The sequence below is a fragment of the Carassius auratus genome, chromosome 27 (assembly GCF_003368295.1).
Source record: "Carassius auratus strain Wakin chromosome 27, ASM336829v1, whole genome shotgun sequence".
Classification (NCBI taxonomy): domain Eukaryota; kingdom Metazoa; phylum Chordata; class Actinopteri; order Cypriniformes; family Cyprinidae; genus Carassius; species Carassius auratus.
Window position 1 is genome coordinate 19314973 of NC_039269.1, and position 26975 is coordinate 19341947.

Genomic DNA, 26975 nt, shown 5'->3' on the forward strand with positions numbered 1-26975 from the left:
TAATGGACTTTCTGCTCATGGAACATTGGGATATAAATCCATTTTCATTATCATATTAATATCGCTGTGCTCTCCCAATAGAGCTTTGTATGTGGTAAGCTGTATTTAACTTAATCCATGTGGTATTGTTGAACCTGTCAACACCCAAGAAAGCATTGCAAGAAAGAATACAAAATCTTTTTTTTTTTTTTTTTTTTTTTAAGAATTAATGAGCATGATAAACATAAACAAGATTTAAGCCTCTGTCAGAAATTTGTGTCCTGTGAAATGAGCTAACTGTAAAATATATCAGCCGTGACTAAATAGAAAATGTTATGATGATTAAACAAGTTCTGGATCTGGATAAGAGCTGTGACTCACAGCGGACAAATAAACATTTTTGTCATGTGTAGTTGCTCATCATTTACTCGTTTCTCCTTCGTCAAATCTGTCCTTCCCTAGATCTTTTTCTCACTCTGTTATCGTTTTTGAATTATGTATTCATATATTCGTTTTGGTTGTCTGTGGCATGATAATGCACTAATAAGTGCATCATTTAAAAATTACATTAAACAACTGTCCGTTCAAAATTTTGGGTCAGTATATATATATTTTTTATTCATATTTTTATTTAGCAGGAATGCAGTAAATTGATTTTAAAGTAAAAGTAAAAAAAAAAAAAACATTTATAATATGACATGAACTCTTTGAACTCTCTTAATAAAAAATCCTGAAAAATTATTACAAATATTATTTACATTACTTTGTCTTTTTTTCGTTTTTTGCTCTGCTTACAGAATTCTTTTCAAGAGAAGACACTGTAGAATGAAAAAATGTGAATGTTGTCTCTGAGCATCAGACAGTAGTGGTGTTTCATTACTCAATAAATCAGTGTTGATTCCCATCACTTGCACATAAAGACAGTTATTTTTCTCCATTTGCTGGAATAACCATGCACCTAAAGAGATTGTGAATATAGTCAAGACTAAAAGGGTCGCAGAACCTTTAGCTGTGAAAAAATTATTCAATACAGATTTAGCTTATTTCTTTCATAAAAAAATATATCTATATATTAAGCACACTGTTTTAACTTTCAGCAAATTCATTATTACTGTGATGAAGGTATTATGGTTCTACTCAGTATGTTAGGCACATATGCCTAAAATAGATTTATCTCACTGGCTCAAGGAGAAAGACTTCTGAAAGTTGAATATTTGAGGACATGACAATCACTTTTATAAAGTGATCAAGTACCTTTGAAGTTTTGAATGAATGAATAATGCAACAAAAGGTATTTGAAGGCAATCATTCACAAGTAGATGTCAGGATTATTTGATGTGACATCTTTTTCTATTAAACATAAGCATTCTGAGAGCTAGATCTGCTCAGCTTACACTGATGATGTTTTCTTTTCTTTTTTTCTTTTTCTTTTTATATGAGCAATGATCTGTCCTTGTTATCAAGAGTTATACTGTTTTGTGGTGGCTAACTAAAAAAATAAATAAAATACTTGTATATACGAATCACAAAGACAAAAGTTGTTAATGAAAATTATGAAACCCAAGAAGAATCACAAACAAGCAAATCGTTTTTTTTTTTTTTTTACCTCTGATACCAATGCAATGTCTGAATTGTCCTGAGCGTGTTTGCGTCTTCTTCTTCAGTCTGTGCATAAGGCATCATCTTCTTCTTCTTCTTGCTTTACAGTGGATTGCAGACTTATAAGTGCATTACAGCCACCTATCTCTCAAATGGACCATTGACACTCCTATTTGAGATTGTAGATAGAGTGTAAAGGGTCCATTTGAGAGAAAATCTCATTTAAATTCTTGGGTGAACTCTCTCTTCTGATCTTTCTGATGAGCAATTTCAGTCTTAGCTGATGATCTTTGGCAGCTTCTGTAATAATATGCTAATGTTCTTCTGAATACATTTTAATGCAAGTCACTATTGAGCTATATCTGGTCTGTTAGCCTTACATTCAATTTTAACAGACGTACAATGCTCAGTCTTGCTAACATTCCTCCTCCTATTACCCTTTAACTTATTTCAAACTGTAAGTGTTTTATTTGTAATTAGTATGCTTCAAGATTTAGTCATTATTGATATGATTATTTGTACAGGTAATACTGTATTTAGCACTGTAGAATCACATTGCTCTTTGCAAATCAGTTTTTTGTTATTGTTTTTTTTTTTGACAGAAGGATGACCTCAAGCTATTCAAATTCAATTACACCATAAATCATCCATCAAACGGCACAAAAGAGAAGAACTACAGTGAAGGCTATGCAACGACGGGTCCTTGAATGTACCTCTGTAATTCAATAACTGTTATTCCAGAAGTACAGATTAAATTCAGAGTAGCTGTTCACATTTTACTGTACTGACCCTGATTGATGAATACTATTATGAAAGCACTGACCCCACTTCAGGAATATAGGTAGTTGTTTTCATATGTAAGCCGTCATGTTTTTTTTCAGTCATTCATACACTGCATAGCTTTTTAAAAACTAAAATAAATAAATAATGGAGATTACTGGGGAGAATCTCCATTTGTATGTACCAGTTGGAATTATTAGTTATATTTAATTTGGGTACAGAAGTCATGTAAAATTATATCTCAATGACTGAAAACCACCATTTTAAAATTCCCTGAAATGTCCAGGTTTGCCACATTCATATTCTAAATTTGCTAAAGTAATGGTAAAGTGTGTGATTCTGTTGATGTTAAATGTCATTTGTGGGTCAGTTTGCACAACAAATGTAAACACTTTTGATCAGCGTGGCACTGATTTGGGGGAGGGACTATCGGTTTGTCTGACCAATGGGAGATTAGGTAGGCCTGAAACGTATTTGAGAATAATTTTAATTGTCTAAACAGAGAACAACAAAAAAACCTCTTTAGAATCAAATTGTTTCCTTACCCCTTTATGAGCTCTACTTCATGCTTTGTGCACTAATATTTTATCCCAAAAAGTAATTTCCTACCACAGACCATTAGTACAGGGTCGCTAAATGCATGGCTGTTAACATCCAAGGCACTACACATGCAGGTGCTAATAGCTGTGTGTTGCTCATCAGGTGAGTTTCTGCACCAGCAGCTGAATAATCACTTCTGCATGAGCTGTTCACCTATAGCATCATGGAAATGTCAGCTATCAATGAAACTGCAAATCCCTATTCTAGATTTCAGCATCATTCTGAGAGCACTAAACTAAAAGAGGTAGTAGAAGATCAACAAGACATGCTTCAAAAACCAAACATGCTTTACATCCAGTGACATTATGGCTTAAATGGTATGATTGACTGAGTGAGTGGATTTGAACTGAAATGATAAATCTTTGTTAGTTCGGGCAAAACTGAAACAGAGTAGATTATCTACTTGAGATGTAATCGATCATTTATTCCAAGTTTTACATAAATTATAAGTATGTTACACAGACGTGTAAGTTCTGAGTCTATTGCCATATATTTGAAGGGTTTTCAGGGACACAGACAGAACCGTAAAAACAATGGAAGCATAAGAAAAGAAAAAGCTTGAGCATTACAGAACCACAAAACCTGAACACATTTCAGCACAGAAACTTTAAATATGAAGAGAAATAAAAAAAATGCAACAAGCTTTTGCTCATACAGCACAAAAAAAAAGTGTGACTGAGGAATCACACAGATGTGATTCAAACAAACAGTAAACAATTATCAATTTTAATACAATACTGTCCAGAATCTGTAATATCGATGAAAAGCACCTCAAAATAGTTGTTTTTGCTTTAGATCTATAAGGGTTAATTATAAAATTCACAAAAGAACCAAACAAAAGTTTAACAAATAGTCTTATTTTATTTTAAAACTCCCTGCCTCAAATATATAAACTTGATTTTCTAACCAAGGCTCTGTATGTACAGGGTTAAACATCTTTGAATCGGATACGTACTTTAAGAGATTGAGGTATAGTGTCAAAAAATTCAATCTGACATCAAGTTACTTTTCATCAAGTTTCTTTAGCATTGTAGAGTCACTGATTAGCACAGCATCATTGCTACTAGTGGAAGACTAGTGGAAGACCATTAACCCTTCACTACGTTAGACATGCCCATATATTACTGAAAAAAAAAGAAACTTCAAGTGCTTAAATTGGTCAATATTTACAAAACGGATACTTTATAATTACAAATTTGGATGGTTTGAAATGCTTGTTTTATTTTATAGTTGGCAGGGACACTTGATTGGTTGACATCTTGTGAAGAAATCTGTTGCACTGTTGGTTTCCAAACATGAAAACAACAACAACAACAACAAGATTATAGAGAAAACACTCTTGATAGTTATCAATATTTCATCAAATCAATTTTGATGCACATGCAAGGTTTAAAGGCAATCATTAAAGAACAGTATTGTACAAAATAATAATTACAGTTTTACCAAAAAAATGCACTTTCAATAGCACCTTAAGTGTTTGGGTGTTTACAACAAGAGCACACCACTGTGGTTGTCTTGCTCTGAGCAGCACCTGGAGGAGGATCTGTAATGGATACAGGGAAAACAGGCGGGAACGGGATTGGGAATTCATTGGATTGGGGCTTGGGGAAGGACTGGGATCAGGAGTAAATGGTGCTGGGATAAAGGCTTAAGAGTTCAAGTGGAAAAAAAAACAGTTTGGAAAAGGCTCCTACAGGCTCTAGAGTGGTCAAATGGTAAAGGAATGGGTCCTCCTCCTTCTCCTGAAAGTGCGCCATTGTCCACCAGGTAGTTTGTGTCCTCTTTCTGGTTTATTCCAATTGCAGGTTTCAGTCGTTCGATGAATATTCCATTTCTGATTACACAGTGCGGGTGCTGGTGTGTGTGTTTATGGCGCAAGGAGGGGGCAGGCAGGGGGTCTCTTGGCTGGCCACACTCCTTGACCTTTGCCATAAAGGTAAGAGGGGGTGTCCTTTAGCCGAGGAAGCAGACGGGGCCTACCTCAAAGCCAAACCTTTGACTGGATTCCCCAAAGTCATTCAACATGACATCGATGATAGGCACCTGGTCGATGCGAGGAGTATTAATTTCCATCACAGACTTCGAATATCCCTGCTTTAGCTGAAAGAGAAGGAGATGAAATGTGTTAGAAACTGTTGAAGCAGAATTCTGCAACTATTCGTTCTGTGGCAAGTGGCAAGAGTCCAAGATCACTGAGGTTTCACAGTTTTTCACAGACTTGTTCCTGTTAACGACAGCTATTACCAAAAAGTTACATTAATAGAAATATAACCAAAATAAAATATAAATATTAGATGAATAACCTAAAACTTGGCAGCTTACTCAAAATAAGTACTAAAATTATTCAAACTAAAAAAAATTAAACTAAAAACTAAAAATAATAACTAAAAAAAAAAAGTGATATCTACCAATTGGAGCATCCCTAATATACAGTATAACCAGAAGACGGATCAACAGCACTCTCACCGAGCAGCCATCTGAAAGAGCCTTGATGAAGGGGTTGTTATCATACGACATTTCCTCATCATTAGAGCCCAGGAAGCGCAGCGCCTTGTCATAGTTGTCAGCCTTGGCGTCATACCAGGCCACAGACTGATGGCATATGTATGTGAAGTTCTGCCGGGCAGAAGAGCTGAGCAACTTGAGGAACGTCATCTGGACTGAGGTTATTGAGCTCTCCTCAACATCCACATAAGACAACTGAGACACAGGGAACAGATGGGTCAAACATCTGGCCTAAAGAAGATCTTTCAAAAACGTTTCAAAGTATTGCATGGATGGAAATCGTTAGGATGTGAATGGTTCTCGTTTCTTGATTTTATTAGTACTACTTTTGAGAAATAACCTTTTAATAATTAGTCCGTACATAAAAATACTAAGACTGGTTTAGTAAGTGATTGAAACTGACAACATGAACACAATACGGATTTTATTCTTTAAAAAACGCAGACCAATTTATTTGCTAACTGAAGCACTTGGGAAGTTTCCATTCAGGTTGCACTGGCAGAAAAATGCTGACATTTAAGAACCCAATTTTATGAAAATAATCCATTTCCTTTTCCCCCCGCCAAAAAACTTCTGAATAAGAACCATTTTTCCCCACCAGCCCTAAACTACTGTCACTCTTCAAGCAATAAAGACATTCATGACCTAATTGCTGAGCTATGATGGACACTTACAATTTTTCCACGCTTAAATTCACTGAACCAAGATCCCGGGGACTCCTTTGGCCAGTTTGATATTCTAACCTGGAACAAATGGAAACTGGGATCAAATAATTCCCTAAGATAATACAGTTCTTTATTTTGGATTTATATTACTACCAAGCATGCAATTTAGCAGAGATGAGTTCCTCTCACCCCTGAGGATTTTTTATCGGGGTAAATGCAAGTTTCTCCTCCTGCAGTGAAGTTACAGTACACTTTGAAGGAATCTCCCATGCATCCCATATTTGGATCGATCCAGTAATGTCCTGCAGTCAAAAACATGGTTGTTAAAATTCTCTTTTTTTGCCCCAGATACATAGAGAAGTAACTCTCCAGATCTGTTTTTATCTTTGATTATTAACTCTTGTTTACCTCAGACATTAACTGCCTAATTTATGCTAAAGTAACTTTTTCTCACCATCAGGGAAGTCTGGTTGACTGAGCTGCAGGTCTTTACAGGTTCTGGCTGGGTTATCCTGGGTTCCCAGTGGGAACTTCATGCGTTCAATGTCCTGCTTGAGGGTGTTGAGGGATCCAAACACATCCTCCATTCCCTCCATACCATAATCCATCATTCCCGCTGCTTCGTCATCCTGCATGTCAGGTGACCTCCGGGATTTTTTATTTGTCTGGATGGGGAGGGGCTGAATGATGTCACCAGCTGGGCCCTAGTGATAGAAAATCAAAAAGAAGTCAATGACAATTCTATAGGGTCGGCTTCAATTCCATTGGTGACTTTCAGTCCAATTTGATTTTCAGCACAGCTTTCAATACAATCCAATTTATTTTCACGCAATATAATAGATTTCTTACAGGAGGACCTGGTGGTCCTATCAGGCCAGGGTCTCCCTTCTGGCCAGCTGGACCCTGGGGAAACAGAAAACACGCTTCATTTAAACTGGAACAAATAATTCACCTCCTCAATAATCATGTGCAATGGAGAGGTTCAGCACTTACAGTTGATCCTTTAGATCCTTTCTGTCCTTGTGTTCCCTGAAGATAGAGACAAAGAGGAAGTCAATTAAGCAAATGTTATTGAGGTTAAATGTCATGTTTACACGCACAATGCATTAACTCAACTGTCACGACCAGAATGAGATTCCTGGAATCTGCATTAATGAAATCATGCACTTTTCTTTTAATGAATGTAAAAATATTCATATAATAAAAAAAAAGAGAAAACATTCATGAAATTAAAAATTAAAATTCAGTGGAATAAATAGCAAGAGTGGACAAGCATCTTCAGGTTTGCCAAAAGATGATAACATTTTGAAGAATATTCCTAATAGCTGTGGAGAATGTAAATGTCTTTTCAGAACAAAAAAAGTTTGACCAGAAAATAGAGTAAGAAAAAAACTGCTTACAGGAATACCAGGAGGACCTGGGGGACCGAGGGGACCAGGAGGACCAACAACTCCCTGCAGTCAACAAAACAATTCATAATTTTCAGGGCAAATCCAAAACTTAAATAACAGCATTTATGAGGAGGAGACAAAAGCACAGCCAGACTCTGAACTGACTCAGGTGCATGTAAAGAGCACACATCACTCACAGCATCACCCTTGCCTCCACCAAATCCCTGAGGTCCTTGCAGTCCTCGGTCACCCTTCTCTCCTGGCTCACCGGGAGGACCGATCAGACCAATCAGACCTGGATGACCCTAGACGAGTGAAGGGAACTTTATTACTAAGTCACAGGTTTTAATAACAGTGTATATGCCTATAGAGTCACACTTTCCTGATAAATTGCATTCCACGGATGCTTTTGATAGAGTGTAAGTATTTAACCCAGAATCATTTCATTCAATTTGAAACATATGACTATGAAATTGTATTGCCAAAATGTTCAGTGGAACAATGGAATGCATTATTCAGTAAAAGAACCAATGCAAATCTCAATTTTAAGGCTGAAATGGCAAACCATTTATTTTACCATGCACTAAATACAAATGATTGTTCTGGATCTTCTGCTACCACAGTCCACAGTGCGCATATTTATTCAAGGCACCGAATCTGAGAGGTGCTCAAGTGCTTTCGTTTCTATTCAATGCCTGATATTTACAGCCACAGCTACTGTACTTGCCTCTCCAAATAATATTATACTTCACATCTCAGCAGGTCTCCTCTCATAAAACAGATTTACAGATGTATACTGCATTGATTATGTATCACAGGCAGAGTAATAGTTTAATTATTGTCGGACACTGTATTTAATCTACTACACTAAGAGCTTGTTTATACCTTGTCATTATGTGAAATAGAGATGCCAGGGAGGCCTGTTGCTCACACATCGTAAACTTTCAACTCAGCTTAATTGTACATATACATAGATAGATTTAAGAAAGTAATATTTAAAATGTAGAACCTCCATGGAGACGTTTATTACATATACAGTATATGCAATTTATGTTTAACAAATGTATTAAGCTCAAACAAAGGTAGAATTTTGCTGCAATTTACATTTTAAATAACTGCTTTCTATTTGAATATATTTTAAAATGTATTTTATTTTTGTGATGGCAGAGCTGAATTTTCTTCACACGTCGTAGTGTCATATGATCCTTCAGTAAACTATTTTAATATGCTGATCTGGTAAAATGTACACACAAACATTATATTACTAAAATTATTTACTGATGTGTTCCATTTGCCGTCTTTATTTTTGTGCTTTGCAAAAAAGTACTAGTTAAATACTAGTTAAAACATACCTTCTCACCCTTAGTACCAGGGTCTCCTTTCAAGCCAGGAAGACCAGGAGGACCCTAGATTGTCAAGACACATAAATGTCACAGTTATCTTTATGAAAAAAAAAACCAAAACAAACAAAAAGAAATATACAAGTGATATTCATTAGTCTGAATGAACAACATAATGGTGCCTCATTGTATCTTCTTACCAATGGTCCAGGAGGACCGTCTTGGCCAGCAGCTCCAGGAAGTCCCTGCTCACCCTGAGAGAGCAGACAGAAACCAGAAGCCCATTAATACATACTATAATAGCAAAGATTTATGCACGGCACATATAGTCAAATCTACTGATTAGACAAGGAGAGTGATTCAACTCGAAAAGCTTAATTATTGAAATGAAGAGATTCTTGTCTACTATTCTGCTCAGTTAATATAATTAGGCAGCAATTTGAACTATATCAGAGTTTCCAAATGCATACCACAGGCCCCGGGATGCCACGTAAGCCTTCAGCTCCAGACTTTCCAGGAGGCCCCTGGGGGCCCACAGGCCCAGTTTTGCCCGCTGGTCCTTCGGCACCGGCCTCACCCTGTGTGATGAAAGTAAATTAAAAAAAAAAAAAAAAAAAAAAAAAAAAGACAGTAAAATTGATTTGAAAAATATTTGTAAAGAACATTCTATGTATATATATCTTATGTTTTTGGTCATTAAACTGACCTTTTCAATGCAAGTGTCCTAAAAGAACTATTATGTCTATGTGAATGTGATAAGATGAACTGGATCAACAAATCATTTTGAACAAAAGCCTTTACGGGGAAAATACAGATTTCCTGTCACTTCCTCTGATAGAAGCTGTAGTATAAGCTTAACTTGTTGTGGCATCCAATTAGGCTTTCTCATGCTCAGATCTTTCAATGAGGATTTTAAAAGTCTGGACCACTAAGTGTTGTGAGAGATTGGATTCAACACACAAAAGCATGGACAGATAACAAATCAAGCTTTGAGAAGGACAAACGATTTACGCTGCAAAACAAATGACAATCATGTTGATTGGTTCTTCAGGTGCTAAGCTTAAATAACGGAAACTAGCTTACCTTTGCGCCCTTCTCGCCTTGTCTGCCTTCTGTACCAGCTGGGCCAGCAGGACCCTTGAAGAGAGAAAAATAAAACTCAAAACCACCTACAGCAGATATTTAGAAAAAGTCATCAACAATCAAAAAAGTACTGCATCCAAATGTACCATGGCTTTCTTTTCTATCACCATGACACATCATTTTTGTTCGCGATATCTCACAGAAACCAAAACATACTCCGGAAACCACATATAAACACTTTTATACCTCTTATGATCATTTATGACGTCTATGACTCAGAGGTTCTGTTATTGTTAATGCACTACCATTTCCTAATGCAATAACATGATTGTAGATTCTCAGAAACCAGATTTATTTTCATACGCTATATTGATTCTTAAAGATGTTTAGATATTTTTAAATGAAAAGGAACAAAACAACGATTAAGAGAATTATTTTTGAAGTTAAGGTTTTAGCGATAGCAATGGTTAATGGCTCGGGCAGGCATCCAGATACTTAGCATTACTGTCCACACCTTTGTTAAACTCCTATAATATGATTATTCAGACTAATAGTAATTTGTGAAAGAATGAACACTACACAAGTTGAAATATGTTGCTCAGAAGTCTGTGATCAATATGGGTGTGCACATTAAATTGAAGACACACAGAAGGCTGAGGTCTGCCGAATGAATCAGCTTCATGCACAGATCCACTTAAAGTTGGGTGAAAATGGAAAGCCCCGTAATGCCTTTTTATTGCTACTAACAGCTCTGCTGATACGAGAAAATTCAATTTTTCAGACTAAAAGCCTGACTTGTTCACATATTGAAAACCGTCTTAATTCCGTTCCTGACATATATATGGCAATAAAACTCACTTTTAAAAAGCAGCTGAAATGAAATTCTCTCTGAAGTTATGAGTCAGCGACTGAAAATTAAAAGTTTACTGCAGTAAATACATCAGAAGATGTGTTCGAGCTAAAAAAGTAATCAAAAAGTCTTGAGGATGGCAACAGAGCTGACAATGACAACTTCATTTCCTTTCGGCTATCACACTGCCGTCACAGTGCTGTCATTCAACCCACTTCGGTCAATGTTCTATAATAGGACTGTCTAAATGTCAGCCTCAGCTCAGCTGCTCTTAAGCAATGCAAACTGATTTTTTTTTTACAAACAGGTTTTATGTTATGCTGAGATTTCACAGGATTGCCTTTTCCCAAGCAAAGCATGCACTCTTTTCTCACTTGGGTACAATTTACTGTGGGAAGACCCAGTAAAATCCTGACTGTGCTCTGTTTTTAAAGAGTTATTGTTGGTATAACAATATATAAATGTGACCCATAAAATATAGGCTACTTTGAGCAGGAAGTTACAAGGGAAGCTCATAAACCTTTTTGGAAATGTGTGTCTCAGCAGATTATATAGGAACAAAGGAACAAAACGGGTAATGCAAACAAGTAAATATAAAGAATGAAAAGTGTTACACACCAAACATTTGGTACTCACAGTGGGTATGTTCACATATCTAACAATAAGTCTGAGTTGTTGGAATAATTAGTTAGTTTACTACAATGTATACTACTTGTTATAATATTTATAATATTTGAGCAGAGACTTGTTAAAGAGCCATTTAAATTGAAAAGCATATTTTGTAGTTTTTATGTAATCTAAACAAATACAAATAACTATAAGAAAGTGTCCCTTTAAGTAGCTTAAAACCAGTAAGCTACTTTTTATTTGTAATTTGCATTGTAACTAACTACTTGTCTGTAGTTAAATTGTTTTAAAATTATGTGTAGCATCTAACTTGGAAACCTTTAACACTTTTAAAGTATCTTATCCAACACTGAACCAAATGAACAATGTCTGGTAAAGTACTCACTCGCTTTCCAGGGGGTCCTGGAGGACCAGCTTCACCAGATGGACCAGGTGGGCCCTGTGGTGCAAAAATCCAATGCATTACTAGCAAGTTTCATTATGTTTTTAACATAAAATATGATTTTCAATGAAAGTCAACCATCACTCACAGGCTGACCGGCCTCTCCATCATCTCCCTTGTCTCCGGGAAGGCCATCCAGTCCCTGTGTGAGACAGGACATTACATCACAACATTGCCATAATATTTCATTTCCATCAAGCATCATATTATAGTTTCCTCACAACATTTGTTTAATACGCTGGACATTAAGCCTGTAACTAACGACTATTTTGACAACTTGCTGATTACTTATTTGACTGATCTTCTCCACCTTACGCAATGTTTTTCTTTAAACAATGAAAAGCCTGTAATATATGCTGAACATTGTGTGCAAAAAAAGGTTGTTTGAGTGGAAACCTGGGCGCATTAAATGGCGTTCTATGAAATGTTTATATATAAAGTGCTTTGGAAATGTGTTTCACACTTTTCCCCCCTCGCTCTACTGCCTCCAGCATTTTAAAATACATTTGTTCCCCACAGAAATAGTTATTTTACTGACGCAAAGCAAATTAACTTGTATTTGAATGTCTCCATAGTGAACTTACTCCAGCTCCGGGCTCACCAGGAGGACCTGGATCTCCAGGGAAGCCAATAGGACCCTAAATTACAAAAGAAATGATGGATCAGTTCAGTCATCATGTAGTATTGTTTCAGCGGAATAGCTGAAAGGAGCCTTCTGGGATGTCATTGGTGGTGACTTACTGGGTTTCCTTTGGGACCATCATCTCCAGGGGGTCCTCTTGCACCAGCGGGTCCTGCAGCTCCAGGAGGGCCAGCTTCCCCTTTCTCTCCAAGCTCACCTTTGGGTCCCTATGGAAGGACACAACAACTATCAACATCCTGCTTTCGTCCATCTATGATGATTGTGCTAAACAAAATTAATTCAAAGCTGATGCTTTGTTGTTCTCAAGCCAAAAATTTAGATTAACTGTAAATATGTTGGCTAAAAAGACATTATAATGGTTAGTTATTGCTTAGTGGTTGCTAGGCCATTTTGGATGGTTGCATCATTCACAACTGAATTGGATTTCTGTATTTAAATTGAAGTAGCCAACAAAGTGAACCGTATTTTGACTTTAAAAAAGTAGACTTAAACTGAAGTTCATATCAGTGCAACGAGTGCAACATCATAAGCTGAAAAAAAGATTGTCAAAACTAACGTTGAATGTTAACTAATGCAAGCAGAACGCTACTATCTTCTTTAGTCTCAACAAACAAACATCAGCATGTAAGATGCTGATATCACATAAACAGGTTTGTGCAGCAGGCAGTGGTTGAAATAATGTCCCTGGGTGAAAAAGGATGATGATGGCAGCAACCATCTGGAATGCAAGTGATGTTCACCTCATCATATATGAGAGAGAGGAAAATATTCACATTGCCGTTCTAAACCAGTGGTAAAACAGACTGTAGCAGCCTTCACCTGCTACTCTTGTGAATGCAAAGTGGAGAATGATACGGAAGAGAAGTTTTGTTTTTCTTTGTGCACAAAAAAGTATTCTTGTAGCATAATAAAATTATGTTTGTACACTGATGTCTCATGGACTATTTTATAGATATTCTTACTACCTTTCTGGGCCTTGAATGTGGTAGTTCCGTTGCTGTCTATGCAGGGTCAAAAAGCTTTTGGATTTCATCAAAAATATCGTAATTTGTGTTCTGAAGATGAACGAAGGTCTTACGGGTTTGGAACAGTAATTAATGACAACATTTAAATTTTTGGGTGAACTATCCCTTTAGAGGTCATTAGCTTTATGTGTTCTAAATTAAAAACAAGGATTTGTGTAGTTATGCTTCTTGAATGTCAATAGATTAAGCCTCAATTACACGCAGGCCAGACACATCTGGTAAACACTCACCAAATCAGACTCAACAACTCTTAAACACAAACAAATACTTACTCCTGAACCAGGCTCTCCTGGTGGTCCTGGATTACCTGCCTCACCGGTCTCACCCTGAGGGGAAGAGAAGAAGTTTTACCTAGTCTTGATTACACCGAAACATCTATTCACATTCATCTTAATAACTACAATACATATTTGTGTACATTTATGTTTTTAAAGAGATTTATTCAGGAAGTACCCACCTTTTCACCATTTCCACCCATAGCGCCGATACCTCCGGGAGGGCCAGGAGCACCCTGTCAATCAAATAACAATACTGCTGATTCAAATCTTTCTGATGGAGTTTCTATGCAAATATGGCACAGTTAAACTCACATCTGCTCCGCTAGGACCTTGAGGACCTCTGGGACCAGGAGGACCAGGTGGACCCTGTAAGAACAAAAACAACAACTTGTCAAACAATTAAGATACTAAACTCTGGGAGATTCAATGGAATCTGCATGTCTTTTGTTTGTGAATCAGTGGCATTAGCGCTAATAATGTGAAGGTGTGGTCACATTAGTCAAATTTCTCCAAAATCACAGGCAAAAAAAGAAGGCTGACTGTAGAATGTCAATTATACTGTGACAATGCGTGAAGCAGAAGTCGTCATTTTCAAACCAAGTGGGTTTTTTTTGTTGGTCAATGTGGTGAATTTGCACAAATAACTTGAACACGAGTGAATTAAATGACTATATTCCACAAGAACATTATTTAACAAGCAACTGCACCTTATCTTAAAATAAAGATATACAGTGCATTCGCAAACTTCTGTTGTAATTTTATTTTTTAAAGTACATTTTTCATTTTTAGTACATAGTTGAGACTAATTACGACAAAAATATAGATACTAAGATACTACAAACTCACCATTGGACCAACGTCTCCATTCTCTCCTTTCTCACCTGGAGGTCCTGGCAAACCCTAGAGGAAAACAAGTTTTACATATTAATCAGGCACAACTCCAGTTTACATAAGAGTTGACCTATTACAATTTCCAAAATGCTAAAACCGTTATTAAAAATAGAGGATACGTTAATGTTTCCTCTTACCTCATGAACAACGTGACAATTTAGAATAACAATCAGTCTCACAGTGTTAAATATTAATATTATACATTGACAGCTCTGCGCCATCGGGTAAACACTATTAATCAAATAACAATTTTTGATAATTAGCAGTAGAAGGAACCTCATGGCAATTAATGCATTTGCATTTGGGTCCCTGCGAATGTGTCACACCCAGTGTCACTTTGAAAATATGAAAACACAAAAAGAGGCAAAGCTTGGCAAGCAATTCATTTTGCAATATAATTGTGCTTGACTAAAGAGGTTTGAATGGTATTCAGATCATTATCACCAAACAATACCAACAGACGTCTCTCCATTGTTCATAGCCAACATCTGTAATTACGAGGCTATTCTGGGTCATTGTATTTAGCAGACATGCTCTTTGGTACCCGCTAATGCATATCTTACTGCTTATTGTTGTGATAAATGTTGTGTTACTATAAAAGGACAGAAGTGATATTTCACAGACATTTTAAGGGGAACCATTTCCCCAACTGCCAAAACAGCTTATACGTTATATTCACAGTGTGTTTCGAAGAGCTAATGAAAAGTCTCCATTCTAATAATAAAGTCAAATTATTCTTCTTTAGCAAGTTATTTAAAACTTGAGAGAAAACAAATTAAGATGGTTAATTTCTTCGGATCAAAAATCACTATCGTGGTAGATCGGTGAGATGAAAAAACAATTAGCACAGTTGGGATGAATCACTATTACCTTTGATCACCAGTCAATTGCTCTGAGTGACTTTGGAATATCTGTTTCCATTTGCAAATCACCCCTCATTATTCCCATGGAGGTTAAGGGTGTCATTTTTTGATGTTATAATAATTTCTTAATATGCAGAGACATCTACAGTACCAATTTGTGGTCAGTAAGACTTTTTTATTGGTTTTCACCAAGACTGTATTTATTAGACTCAAACAAATCACAGTAAATCACAGTAAAAACAACAGTGTCGTGGAATACTACTACATTTAAAAATGTAAATTTAGAAATCATTCTAATATGCTGATCTGGTGCTCAAGAAACATTTCTGATTATTATCAATGTCTAAAAATTTAACAATGCTTAATATTTTTATGGACTCATGAAAACCTCAAAATTTTGATTGGAAGTTGTTTTTCAGAAAAGTGGTTACCAAAATATTTGGTTTGCAAAAATGGCTCAACCAATGGACTAAACTTGGGAAGTTGGATTGTGACTCTGTTTGACCGACCAATGGAAGACAGGAAGCTTTCAAAAAAACCATTTGAAAAGCAATTATTATTTTTGCAAATCCAATTGGTGGCGCTATTGGTAAAAAAAATTACAATTTACCTGGAAAACGCCAAGTAAACTGAAAGTGACGGAATCTATCTGCCAAGTTTAGAGCAACATAATTGAATCCAGATTTTAAAAGTGGCTATTGCTTTCCTTGCTCAAGTATCCTGCCTTTATGATATTTAATAGTGGAGCTTTGTGTAAATTAAATAACCGGCTTGCAGCAGATCCATAACAGGTGTGTTTAGATTGGTGTAAAGATGATAACTGTACCTGCAGTCCAACGGGACCGGGAAGACCTGGGAAACCACGGGCCCCCTCATCTCCCTTCTGCCCAAACATACCCTGCTGACCTCTGGGTCCGGGCTCTCCGTCACTTCCCTACACAAGAAAAAACAGTCAGATAAATGATAAAACACTGATGATTAACATTTGAAGCTGATACAAACTCTGAACATGAAGGTGGGGAAGTGCACTACAACACTCTCTGTACATGTAAAGTCAACTTGCTGACCCCATAATGTCTTTCATACCCAAGTGTATAGCGCAGACAAGCATGGAAATGAGATCTACCCCCTGAGACATCAGAAGTCAAGCTTGAAAAGACGTGCCATTCCGATGAACGCCCAGGGGAATTATTGAGGGCGAGAATGTGCTGCCCTCATTTCTGACGCTGCTTGCTCTACAGGGTCAGTGGAAGGGGAAAAGAGGGGTTCAGCACAGTTCAAACAAATGCGGAACGAAGATGAAGTTATTAAAAAAATGTGAGGTAATAGCGCTTCCTGTAAGGAAAACATGTCTGAATGGGAGGTCACTGCAGGATATGATGAGTGTTTGTTTTATAGACTATGAGGGAATGTAGTATTGATGGACCTACAGGACAGACTTCACCATGATGGCTAACAAGCATTATTAAATCATGGAAAAGATACAATATAGTAATGAGTGTATTTACAAATTATCGATTATGTTTGTCTAACACATTCATTTATTATGCTTTTTATGCTTTAAAAATAACAGAACAGATCACAATGTACTTAATGTCTATTTAACTATAACTTGACTGCCATAATGTTTTTGAATTATTATTATGAGGGCTTTCTTAGAAATTACTGATGCAAATGCATGTCTAGTTAATTTCATTGACTAAATGAAGGACAAAAAAAAAAAAAAAAGGAAACTCCAGCCTTAAAATGTTCTAAAATCATTTTCTAAAATAAAAATAAATAAATCAAATAATTTTACAGCACAAAAGTAAAATTACCTTGCAAGTAGTCTTAATTTTTCTTTGCTTTCAAAACAAGATTTCTTATTTTAGTGGAAAACTACAGGGATACCTAAAAGCTAATGATTTAATGCAAATTATTCTTATCACAAATATGGGAATATGGTCGCTGTGTTGCGTTTTCAAATGAATGTTTCAGTATAATTTTGTGTTTCACGTGAGTAAATACGTTAATTTGTGTGGAAATCACATCATTGCATTTAACTAATTTGATTACATTATATAATCGATTGACAATCCTAATGATGTATGCATATAAAGAAAGAAGGATCCGTCAAATATTGCTTATATTTAAGTGACTAAGATCTTTTATCAGCATTAACATCATTATGCAATCTAATAGATGTAACGTCTCGCACGCTTCCGAATTTGCAATATCCTTTTCAGTAGAAAAGCCACACAGTTTCCAAGAATGTTCTTCATATAACTGCACAGAATAGGTGTAATTATCAGCTTTTATAGAGCTAATGTATCAAGGAAACAGAGAGGCCCAGCTGGGAGTGTTCAGCTTGAGTCATAAACTTTAAATATTCAACTGTGTGCCACCTGGCCCTGACTACTTACTCTCACTGCTGCTTTATCAACTCAGCAGGCTGCCTGACAGAGGCAAAACTGAGCAAATGTGAGTAGTTAGTCTTTTAACAGACACTTTTATCCAAAGCAACTTATAGTGCAACGAGGAGCAGTGAAGACCAGGGTTAAACAATCAAGATGACCCAATGTAAGAAACTTTTGTCCAGTTGTCCAGGCCAGTAGTTATCATTTTCTAATGATCTGGCCACATGCAAGTGTTTTTATGCATTGCAAACATAAAACGTTAGTTTATACATTGTTTCAAGGTTGATGCCTCACCCTTTGCAAGATTTAAACCTACATCCTTTTAAAAAACAACCCAGATCGCTAACCACTAATACACAACACCCTGTGCAAAAAGAAACAATGAAGTTAGGCTAAGAAAGCTAGAGCAGTGAAGATACTTTTTATGTGTGAGAAGCAAAAATGATATATTTGTGTGACAACTACTCCAGGATGAATGGAAAAACGAGGGTTTCATCCTATACGGCTCAAACCGAAGGTTGTAAATACTCACAGCAGGACCTGGAGCTCCAATTACACCCTGAGGACCCACTGAACCTGGAGGACCCTACCGAAAAAAAAGACAATCAGGACAACTTTAGAGACGCTAGATCTCAAATGAACATCTGAAGGGCCAAAGATAGTATTCGTTTGTGTAAAAATAGGCATAAGTGATAATATAATATCAATAATATTAAATATTAAATATTAAAGTTATACATAAAATAAATGGTAACACTTTTCAGTAAGTTTCAATAGTTAACATAGACTAACAATGAAAAATCACTTATTAATTTTAGTTATCTTGGTCATTTTAGAATTTACTAATGCGCTAATAAAACCAAAAGTAGATTTTTTTTTTCTGTAAATATTATTTCATGGACCTGGGCTAACATGAACTACCATAAACTGCTGTATTTTTTAATAACGATAACAAATATGGATAAATACTGTTACAAATATATTATATATACAATGTAGCAACAGTGGCATATGACTGATTTACAAGAATGTCAAAGCATTCAACTAATGCAACCTGTGTTCTCTGAATGTTCTGTTTATTATCAATACTCTTCAACTTACATGTTCGCCTTTGTCACCCTTGCTTCCCTTTTGACCTGGTTCTCCAACTTCTCCCTGGAAAAAAATAAATAAATAAAAATAGTTTTTAAAATCAAGAAACTTCAAGCTATTTACAACTTTTCCCTAGCTGCCTGGTCATCAAAATGTTCTCAAGGTCACTACAGCATCAACAGCAGAGTAAACTTTACTCCAGAGAGTTTAATTCACCAGTAAAACCAAGACCTTGGGATGTTTTTGCAATTAATTGATTACTTGGCCCCTCCAACACCATTGCCGCCACAGCTGAAAAGAATAATGTGGCTTGGGACGTGATAAGGATCTAAAAAAGCACTATTCTACATTTAACAGGGCGATAATGGATTCTGGAATACATTAGCCTCAAAGCACGTTTGTTTACTTGGTTGACGTGCCTCGATTTCCCTGGTTTCAACATTTCACTATAGTAATGATTTTGTGTCTTGTTTGGTTATAGTGATGGATAAGTCAAAACTTTGTCTGAATTGTCACTAATGGTGTGCCGATGTGAGACGGGCATGATGTCTGTTAATTAAAACGTCATGCTTTAGAATTCAAGTACTGCACCTTGTCACCATCCTCTCCAGGTGGACCCTGAGGTCCGGCTGGGCCCGGGAGTCCGACTGGACCTTGGATCCCATCCCGGCCGGCAGGACCAGCAGGTCCTTTCTCACCCTGCGTGAAGTTAAGACATAACAGTTTACACACATGTCTGAGAGTGCTGATTAGGAAACAGTTACATCCTATGAGGAATACTTTAATCTGGTAAATACAGACAGGCTGAGCAAACAAAGCTAATGGCAGATCCACTGCAATTAATTAACAGCATTTATACACTGTGGAGAGGAATATGTTCAATATTATTATAGAACCTTTCAGTCAACTAATTGATTTCAGCTTTAACTGTGTGCTGTAAAAGTCTAAATGAACTGAATTGAGTTTCTGTTTGGATGCTGCATTAAATTGGCTAAGCTATCTGTGCTAGATGTGTTTATTGAAAAGATGAATTTTAATGAACCATAACTCTTTTCCTCTCACCCCTTTTGTTTCCCACAGAAATCTCTAGACATTGGTGCAACACTTAATGTATCCAAGCATCTGATAAAAGCTCAGTCACTATTTTACTTTCTTTAGGGTGAATTCAGGTAAATTAGACCATGTTTTGCTATTCATCTCAACAAAAAGTAGCCCAGTTTACTCAAATTCACATTATTTCTTTTTCTTTTGGATAGTTTACAAGATAACACTGGCATTTTTTATATTCAAACAATGCGCACTCACCGGACCACCCTTCTCTCCCGCAGGTCCCGGGGGTCCTTGAGGGCCATTGCGTCCTGTTAGACCAATGGGTCCTCCGGGTCCAGCTGCTCCTCTCTCTCCTGGAGACCCCTGTGACACACACATCCCATTAAACCTGACAGGAACACAACTGGATTCCAGGAGAGATTATTAACCAAAAAAGAGCATTCTGAGGTAAAAACAAATCATGTCTTGGGCTACCTAAAAATGTAAACATATTTTTGCATACACAAATTAACAATTTTCTGCAGTTCCTCTAACAAACATAATTTGCTAGCAACAGCAATTGTTCTTCTGCTGGAGCTTTCTATCCAACACACACACGAACACACACACAAACACACACAAACACACACACACACGAACACACACACACGCATGCACGCACGCACGCACGCACACACGCATGCACACACACACACACGCTTTCAAATATAAATATGTATTGCATTTAAATTCTATTAAATGCCATAAACGCCTGTATAATACAATACAAATGCCATTCAAAAGTTTTGGATCATTAAGATTTGTAATGTTTTTTTTATTTATTTTTTTATGCAGTTTCTTTTATGCCTATCAAGGCTGCATTTATCTGATCAAAAATAAAGAGAAAAACGAACAAACGGTGATACTGTGAAATGTTTTTGCAATTTCTAATATTGGTTTCCTATTTTAATATTCTTTCAAATATAATTTATTTCTGTGATGCAGCATTGCATTTTTATCAGCCATTACTCCAGTGTCGCATGATGCTATTTTGAATAAACACTGTTCTTTTTCATTTTTTATTTATCAAAGAATCCTGAAAATCATTGTATTATTAGAATAATTTCTGAAGGATCATGTGACAGTGAAGATTGGAGTAATGATGCAGAAAATTCAGCTTTCCTTCACAGGAATAAATAATATTTAAAAATAAATCAAAATATAAAACTGTTATTTTAAATTTGCAATAATATTTCACAAAAAAAAAAAAAAAAATAATAATAATCTGTATTTTTGATTAAATAAATACAGCCTCGATGAACATAAGAAACTTCTTTGAAAAACACATAAAAATCTTACTGATCCCAAACTTTTGAAAGGCACTGTTTACAGTTTTTTAAATAGCTTCGAGCTAAACAAAACCATTTAAAAAAAAAAGAAGTTCCACGACTTTTCCAGGCCTGGAAATGACAGTTCCAAATGTCACTGATATTTCCAGGTGCTCCGTCTCTGTGAGAACCGTGTTATTCTGTAGTTTGTTTTGGCTCTGAGGAACATGTTCCCATTCAGATCCTTTTCTGCACTGAACAACACTAAGGCACATTTGTGTATCACATTAAATACATTTCATCTTTAGATTGTATCAGTGGGTCTCACTGACAGACAAAAGTTTATGAGAGAGCGAGTTCTCTGGTTTAAAACCAGTCTTTTTCATAAACAGTCCATTAGCACATCTATTAGCACTGAAGGATAAGCACTGAAGAGAGCTCTCAGAACGAGGGCTTTATTCACCGTTTACTTAAAGACATCCGGTTGCTTTCACATGCATGCACATACCCACAGAAACACATGCTAAAACAACATCCGCCTGCATTAGCCGGCAGTGATAGTGCTTCTATACATCAGGAGGGGTCAAAGTCACTGCACACACCACACCGCACCACCAATACATTCTCATTCCCAACTCGCCAACGTCTGGGGAATCATACTGAGAACATATTGGCACTACATGCAGGGCAGTGCACACATCTTAATTATAGTTTTCAAAAAGGTTTTTATATATAGGTTTTACAGATACAAACAATGAAGCATGAACAGTTCTGCTCAGTTCCACAATGAACGGTCAAATATCGCCACTGACTATGACCAGTCAAACTGACACAACAGACAGCCCTGACTCACTTCTCATCTGATATACCACCTCACAAACACACTGAGGCACACTGACTCAACTCTTTGTTAGAAACTTCTCAGAAGAGTTGTACTCTGCTGCCGGTGACTCAATTCAGACACCTGCGGGAGGTCTGTTTAGGCAAAGATAAGATGGCTGATCGGCGTGGGTGGGCCACTGACTCAAAATCCTTCTGATTTCAGGGAGTTTTCTTGCCTGGCTGTACAGATGCTTTTTATACAAGAGAGACAATGAATCCCTACACCAATCCTCCTCAAGCTGAAAAGGGCTTCACATAGCGCACAGCTGAAGCTTTGATGGATTCAAGCTGTACTGCTGTGCCTCCACTGCACTACGAGAGAATACAGACATCAGTTACTTTAATGGGAGAATGTTATTTCTATGCAGGACGGAAGATCTATTTTACTCTACATTCTATACCATCACAGGGTTGTCATAAAAAAATTCAAAAATGTCTATAGCAAGAACAGTGAAACAGCATTATTATCGATACAACTTTCAACAGCCCTTGATTCAACTATTGAACATGTTCTTCTTTCATCAAATTCATAATAAAGTATTACATAAATGTTCAAGTAAAATTTCATCTACAACATTTAAAAAAAGTATTTTAAAGCATTTTATAATAAGGCATAAACATAACAAAATGTGAACAAATTAAGGGGTATGAATATAAAGTATATATAAATGATTTATATTTTTGTAATATTAAAAAAAAATAACAATAAAACATATTTTTCAATACAGTTGCTTGACGTTTTAATAAATAAATATGTTTCTCTTTCCTTTTCAATATTTTCATTATAGGCGTAATACACAGGTCCAATATACTGACACTGAGCACGTACCGTATCAAAATCGCAGTACTTTTGACATCCCTGATGACAAGGGTCTGAATCTCTAAGCATATTTCATGTATGATTCAAATGCAATTTCTGAAGTGGTGACGGACTTACTGATTAGGCCTGACTCATTCAGCGTGATCAGACTGCGTGGGATCAGATCACACACCAAACCGGGCTCTCAGTGCCAACATTACTGGTCATTAAATTCACCACCTGCTGACTGTGCCTGCTCCAGAATTTGCCTGATGTCACTTCACTAATACAGGCGAAGCTTGCAGATTGATCGTTCGCAGCGACAGAGTTTCCATGGTAACACAGGTACTTACAATAGGACCGGGCGGACCCTGTGGACCCTCGCCTCCCTTCAGACCAGATGGACCCTGTATGAGAAGGAGAGAGAGCGGTTTAATTCTCTAATGAGAGCTGTGCTTCAGAATCTGTCAAAGTGGCATCTGAAACTCTGCGTGCGCTTGCATTTGTTTGTGCCAGTGTTTGGCAGCTGTTTGTACTATATGTCTCCTGGAAATACAGCCCAGGGTGTTTATACAACTGGCAAAACCTCTATTTCCTACATCAGAAACAAGTGCTGGCAATGCATTGACATGTGACGCCAAGGACACGTCACTCTCCTCCCATCTGAGTCATGAAAAACATATGAGCCAGCTAAAAGTAAACATCAAAACAGCAAAATCAACTGCTGTTTATTGAAATCATACTGGCTTTGTGTTTCAAATGTGACTTTCAGCAGCAACTGATTCATGAAAGAGATAACTAGTGGAGGCTGACGTTCATCAAGAAGGCAGATGCTGTTTCTTAAACTAGAAACAAAACCATTTTTGATTATATTCAGTCCCACAGTTTTAAATACTCCTAATGAAGAAAAACTAGTAGAGACATTTCCAAGTCCCTGTGACATATGCCTGCTTTGAGTTGGCCGACTGTGGCAGTTTGTTATGTACAAAGTCATTTACAAGCCCACGGAGTTCCACATCAGAGGGACAATAAATGTGTCAAACTGCATCTTTGAAACGTACTTAAAGTCAGGCATTTCACGAGATACATGTTAGCATTTATTTGGTACAACTTTATAATAACCTCTCTCTATGAACCATTAGTTCAGCATTAAATAGTCAAATCATCATTTATTAAGCATTGTCCCTACATTAATAGTCAGTAAGCAGTTTATAAATACAGCTATAAATGCTTTGTTCTTGATTTATGAGCATATCTAAAATGTGTTTCATATTTGTGTTTTCATAATTTATTAATGATCAATATATCATTTCAAAATTAAGTATTACACTATTAAGAAACCGGTTATTTAGGAGTGGTCAGTGGTTCCTACGATCATTTAGATCTAGTCCTCACTTTAGACTGGCTCCCACAAACAGTTAACTGACAACTACTCAAGGTTTTATAATTACCTAAATTAATCATTAAGTACAGTACGAATACGTGTTAATACAGCATTTATTAACACATTATTACTATATGTCTAAATAATATGTATAAAATTCCATTTAAATAGATTATTAATCATTTTCTTACCCTTTCTAAATGATCTTATGAACCTCTGATGACAATTAAATAACTTATGTTTGTAAATAATGCCACACTTAAATTAGAACTAATAAACTAATCATTAATAAAGTATACAGCTGTGAGACTGTAAAATCTGATCTATTTTTCTTAAAATGAATCTCCAACAAGATTATGTTGGTGCACACAAGTTTCTATGCAGTAAATCATGGACTTTTGAACATTAAAGTCAATATAAATCAAAATTGCGTATTTGTATATCCTTGGTTGTATTGCCATACACTACACTGGAATTTCTCTGCAGGGTTACAGACGCATTTCAAAAAGCTTGCTAAATGTCTAAATGCATGTTAAATATGTCAGTTAATCTCCATGAGCCTCAGTCTCATAGTTAGGACTGTACCCTCTCCTGAGGCATGCATCCAGCGTGAGCATTTGCATGAACAGCAGGCGGTTAAGCAGCTAATGACCATTTGGTGGGGCACACAACATTAACTCGTTTGTTCTTACCGCTGTGCCAGGAATGCCCCTTTGGCCTGGGAACCCTTTAAGTCCAGCAGGGCCAGGTTTCCCAGAAATGCCATGAGGACCTGGATCACCCTTCAAGGAGAGAGACGATGAGAATTTAGTCTTCGAACTTAAAACCACCGAGCTCCACAGCTGCTTATTTGTAGGCCTTACCATCCACCTACACATTGTGAAATTGGACTGAACATTACAGAATTTTTTCCCCAGTCATTCCCCTTGAGTGATCTAAAGTGAGCATGTTTAGCACACTGTACCTTTCCACCTTCTTTGCCAGCAGCTCCGGGAAGACCCTGCTCTCCAGGGGGTCCTGGTGATCCAGGATGTCCTCTCTCTCCAACAGGTCCAGTTTCTCCAGTAGAGCCCTTTCAAATTCAAACAGGGTTTTTCATTTAACTTCTGTCTAACAGCAGGTTTTTATTTATTCATTTTTTTTCTACTCATATAACAGCAACTTCTATAGCTCACCTGTGGGCCAACAACACCTCCAGGTCCAGGAGGTCCAGTCTTTCCTTGGAAACCCTGTTTGAGCACAAGTATAGTCATTGTGGGCATAGTTATCACATTTCTGGAAGCAAACTCGGAGAAAAGGAAAACCTGATGGAAACTATGTAAAAATCACTAAACTGTACAAATCAAGCCTCAGAAATGTCAGCACCACTTATTATTGTTACATCCACTTTTTTCACTTAAATCATATAAAGTCAAGTGTCAAAAAAAACAAACAAAGGGGAGTCTTTTAAGATAAAATGAGTTTCTCCTTTCAGCACTCCATCTGTCGGACGCTCTTGATTAGAAACAGAAAGATAGTCCTGCCAAGAGCAGTTTAGTCGGCAGCTAAAAGGTAATACACCATATAAACACTGTCCACAACATTTATTCCTCTTTACTCAAGAGACAGAAAACACTTATGAAGACAAACTGATACTCACAGTCTCTCCTCGCTGTCCAGGGTGACCCGGCAATCCATCCTTTCCAGGAGGCCCCTGAGAGAATTACATAATTAATAGTGATTCAGTCATATTTACGTAATTATTATTTAATAGACTTGTAGACTTGAGGCTTATTATTTTGGGTTTTGTGATTTAATAGTTGCAGCTAGACCTATTATTTGAGCTATATTAAAGTAAGTCTGATGTATGAAAGCCAATTTCAGACACATAAGGAAAAACTAAAATGCTTTCACAAATCAAAATCAAAATACATAAAAAACAGAAATTATTACATAAAATAAAATAAACAATTGTGACATGACAAATCAAAACTTTTTGTGTCATAATTTTGAATTATAGTTAATAATTAGGTCACAATTATGACAAATAATGAATCTATACCTAGGGTTTCATCATTTTGAGTTCCTTTAATTTTGAATAAAACTATAAATAGGTATAAAGTAGACTAAAAAGTAAAATTAAGTTAAAAAGTAGAATTTATGAGACATTAAAAGTCATTTTTAAAAGTAATTATTTCCTTTTCTCTCATTTTTGACTTTTCTCTCCTTTATAAATGTATTTAAGTATTTAAAATGGATAAAACCACATACAGGAGGTCCTTTAGGGCCTGTTAATCCAACGGGGCCCTGAGGTCCTTGGAGTCCCTAAAACAGAAAGAAAGTAACATGTAAGGGAAAGGTAATGCAAAAGGTTTTGATCTGGAAAGTTGACAAATGCAGCTGAAAGGTAGAACTAATTCAATAATCACTCACTCTCTCTCCAGGGCCACCAGCTGGTCCATCATTCCCTGCTGTACCCTAAATAAAGACAATTTTAAGATGCATTTTTAAGCATTCACAAATAC

General features: G+C 36.5%; 1 protein-coding gene across 1 annotated transcript in view; it reads right to left on the bottom strand.

Annotated features, from left to right (window-relative positions):
- Positions 1-3361: 3361 nt before the first annotated feature.
- Positions 3362-26975, bottom strand: part of LOC113045770 (collagen alpha-1(XI) chain-like) — a 66720-nt gene continuing 43106 nt past the window's right edge. The window contains exons 35-67 of the mRNA XM_026206405.1: positions 26884-26928; positions 26722-26775; positions 26111-26164; positions 25647-25700; positions 25436-25543; positions 25164-25253; positions 23441-23494; positions 20355-20462; positions 19641-19748; positions 19059-19112; positions 18490-18543; positions 16388-16495; positions 14654-14707; positions 14120-14173; positions 13987-14040; positions 13802-13855; positions 12603-12710; positions 12446-12499; positions 11950-12003; positions 11805-11858; positions 9943-9996; positions 9330-9437; positions 9060-9113; positions 8872-8925; positions 7717-7824; positions 7529-7582; positions 7122-7157; positions 6978-7031; positions 6583-6832; positions 6318-6430; positions 6138-6206; positions 5425-5658; positions 3362-5058 (exon numbers count right to left, since the gene is read on the bottom strand). Coding sequence (XP_026062190.1) covers positions 4912-5058; positions 5425-5658; positions 6138-6206; positions 6318-6430; positions 6583-6832; positions 6978-7031; positions 7122-7157; positions 7529-7582; positions 7717-7824; positions 8872-8925; positions 9060-9113; positions 9330-9437; positions 9943-9996; positions 11805-11858; positions 11950-12003; positions 12446-12499; positions 12603-12710; positions 13802-13855; positions 13987-14040; positions 14120-14173; positions 14654-14707; positions 16388-16495; positions 18490-18543; positions 19059-19112; positions 19641-19748; positions 20355-20462; positions 23441-23494; positions 25164-25253; positions 25436-25543; positions 25647-25700; positions 26111-26164; positions 26722-26775; positions 26884-26928 — 2712 coding nt within the window. The 3' untranslated portion in view covers positions 3362-4911. The remainder of the gene's footprint in view (positions 5059-5424; positions 5659-6137; positions 6207-6317; positions 6431-6582; positions 6833-6977; positions 7032-7121; positions 7158-7528; positions 7583-7716; positions 7825-8871; positions 8926-9059; positions 9114-9329; positions 9438-9942; positions 9997-11804; positions 11859-11949; positions 12004-12445; positions 12500-12602; positions 12711-13801; positions 13856-13986; positions 14041-14119; positions 14174-14653; positions 14708-16387; positions 16496-18489; positions 18544-19058; positions 19113-19640; positions 19749-20354; positions 20463-23440; positions 23495-25163; positions 25254-25435; positions 25544-25646; positions 25701-26110; positions 26165-26721; positions 26776-26883; positions 26929-26975) is intronic.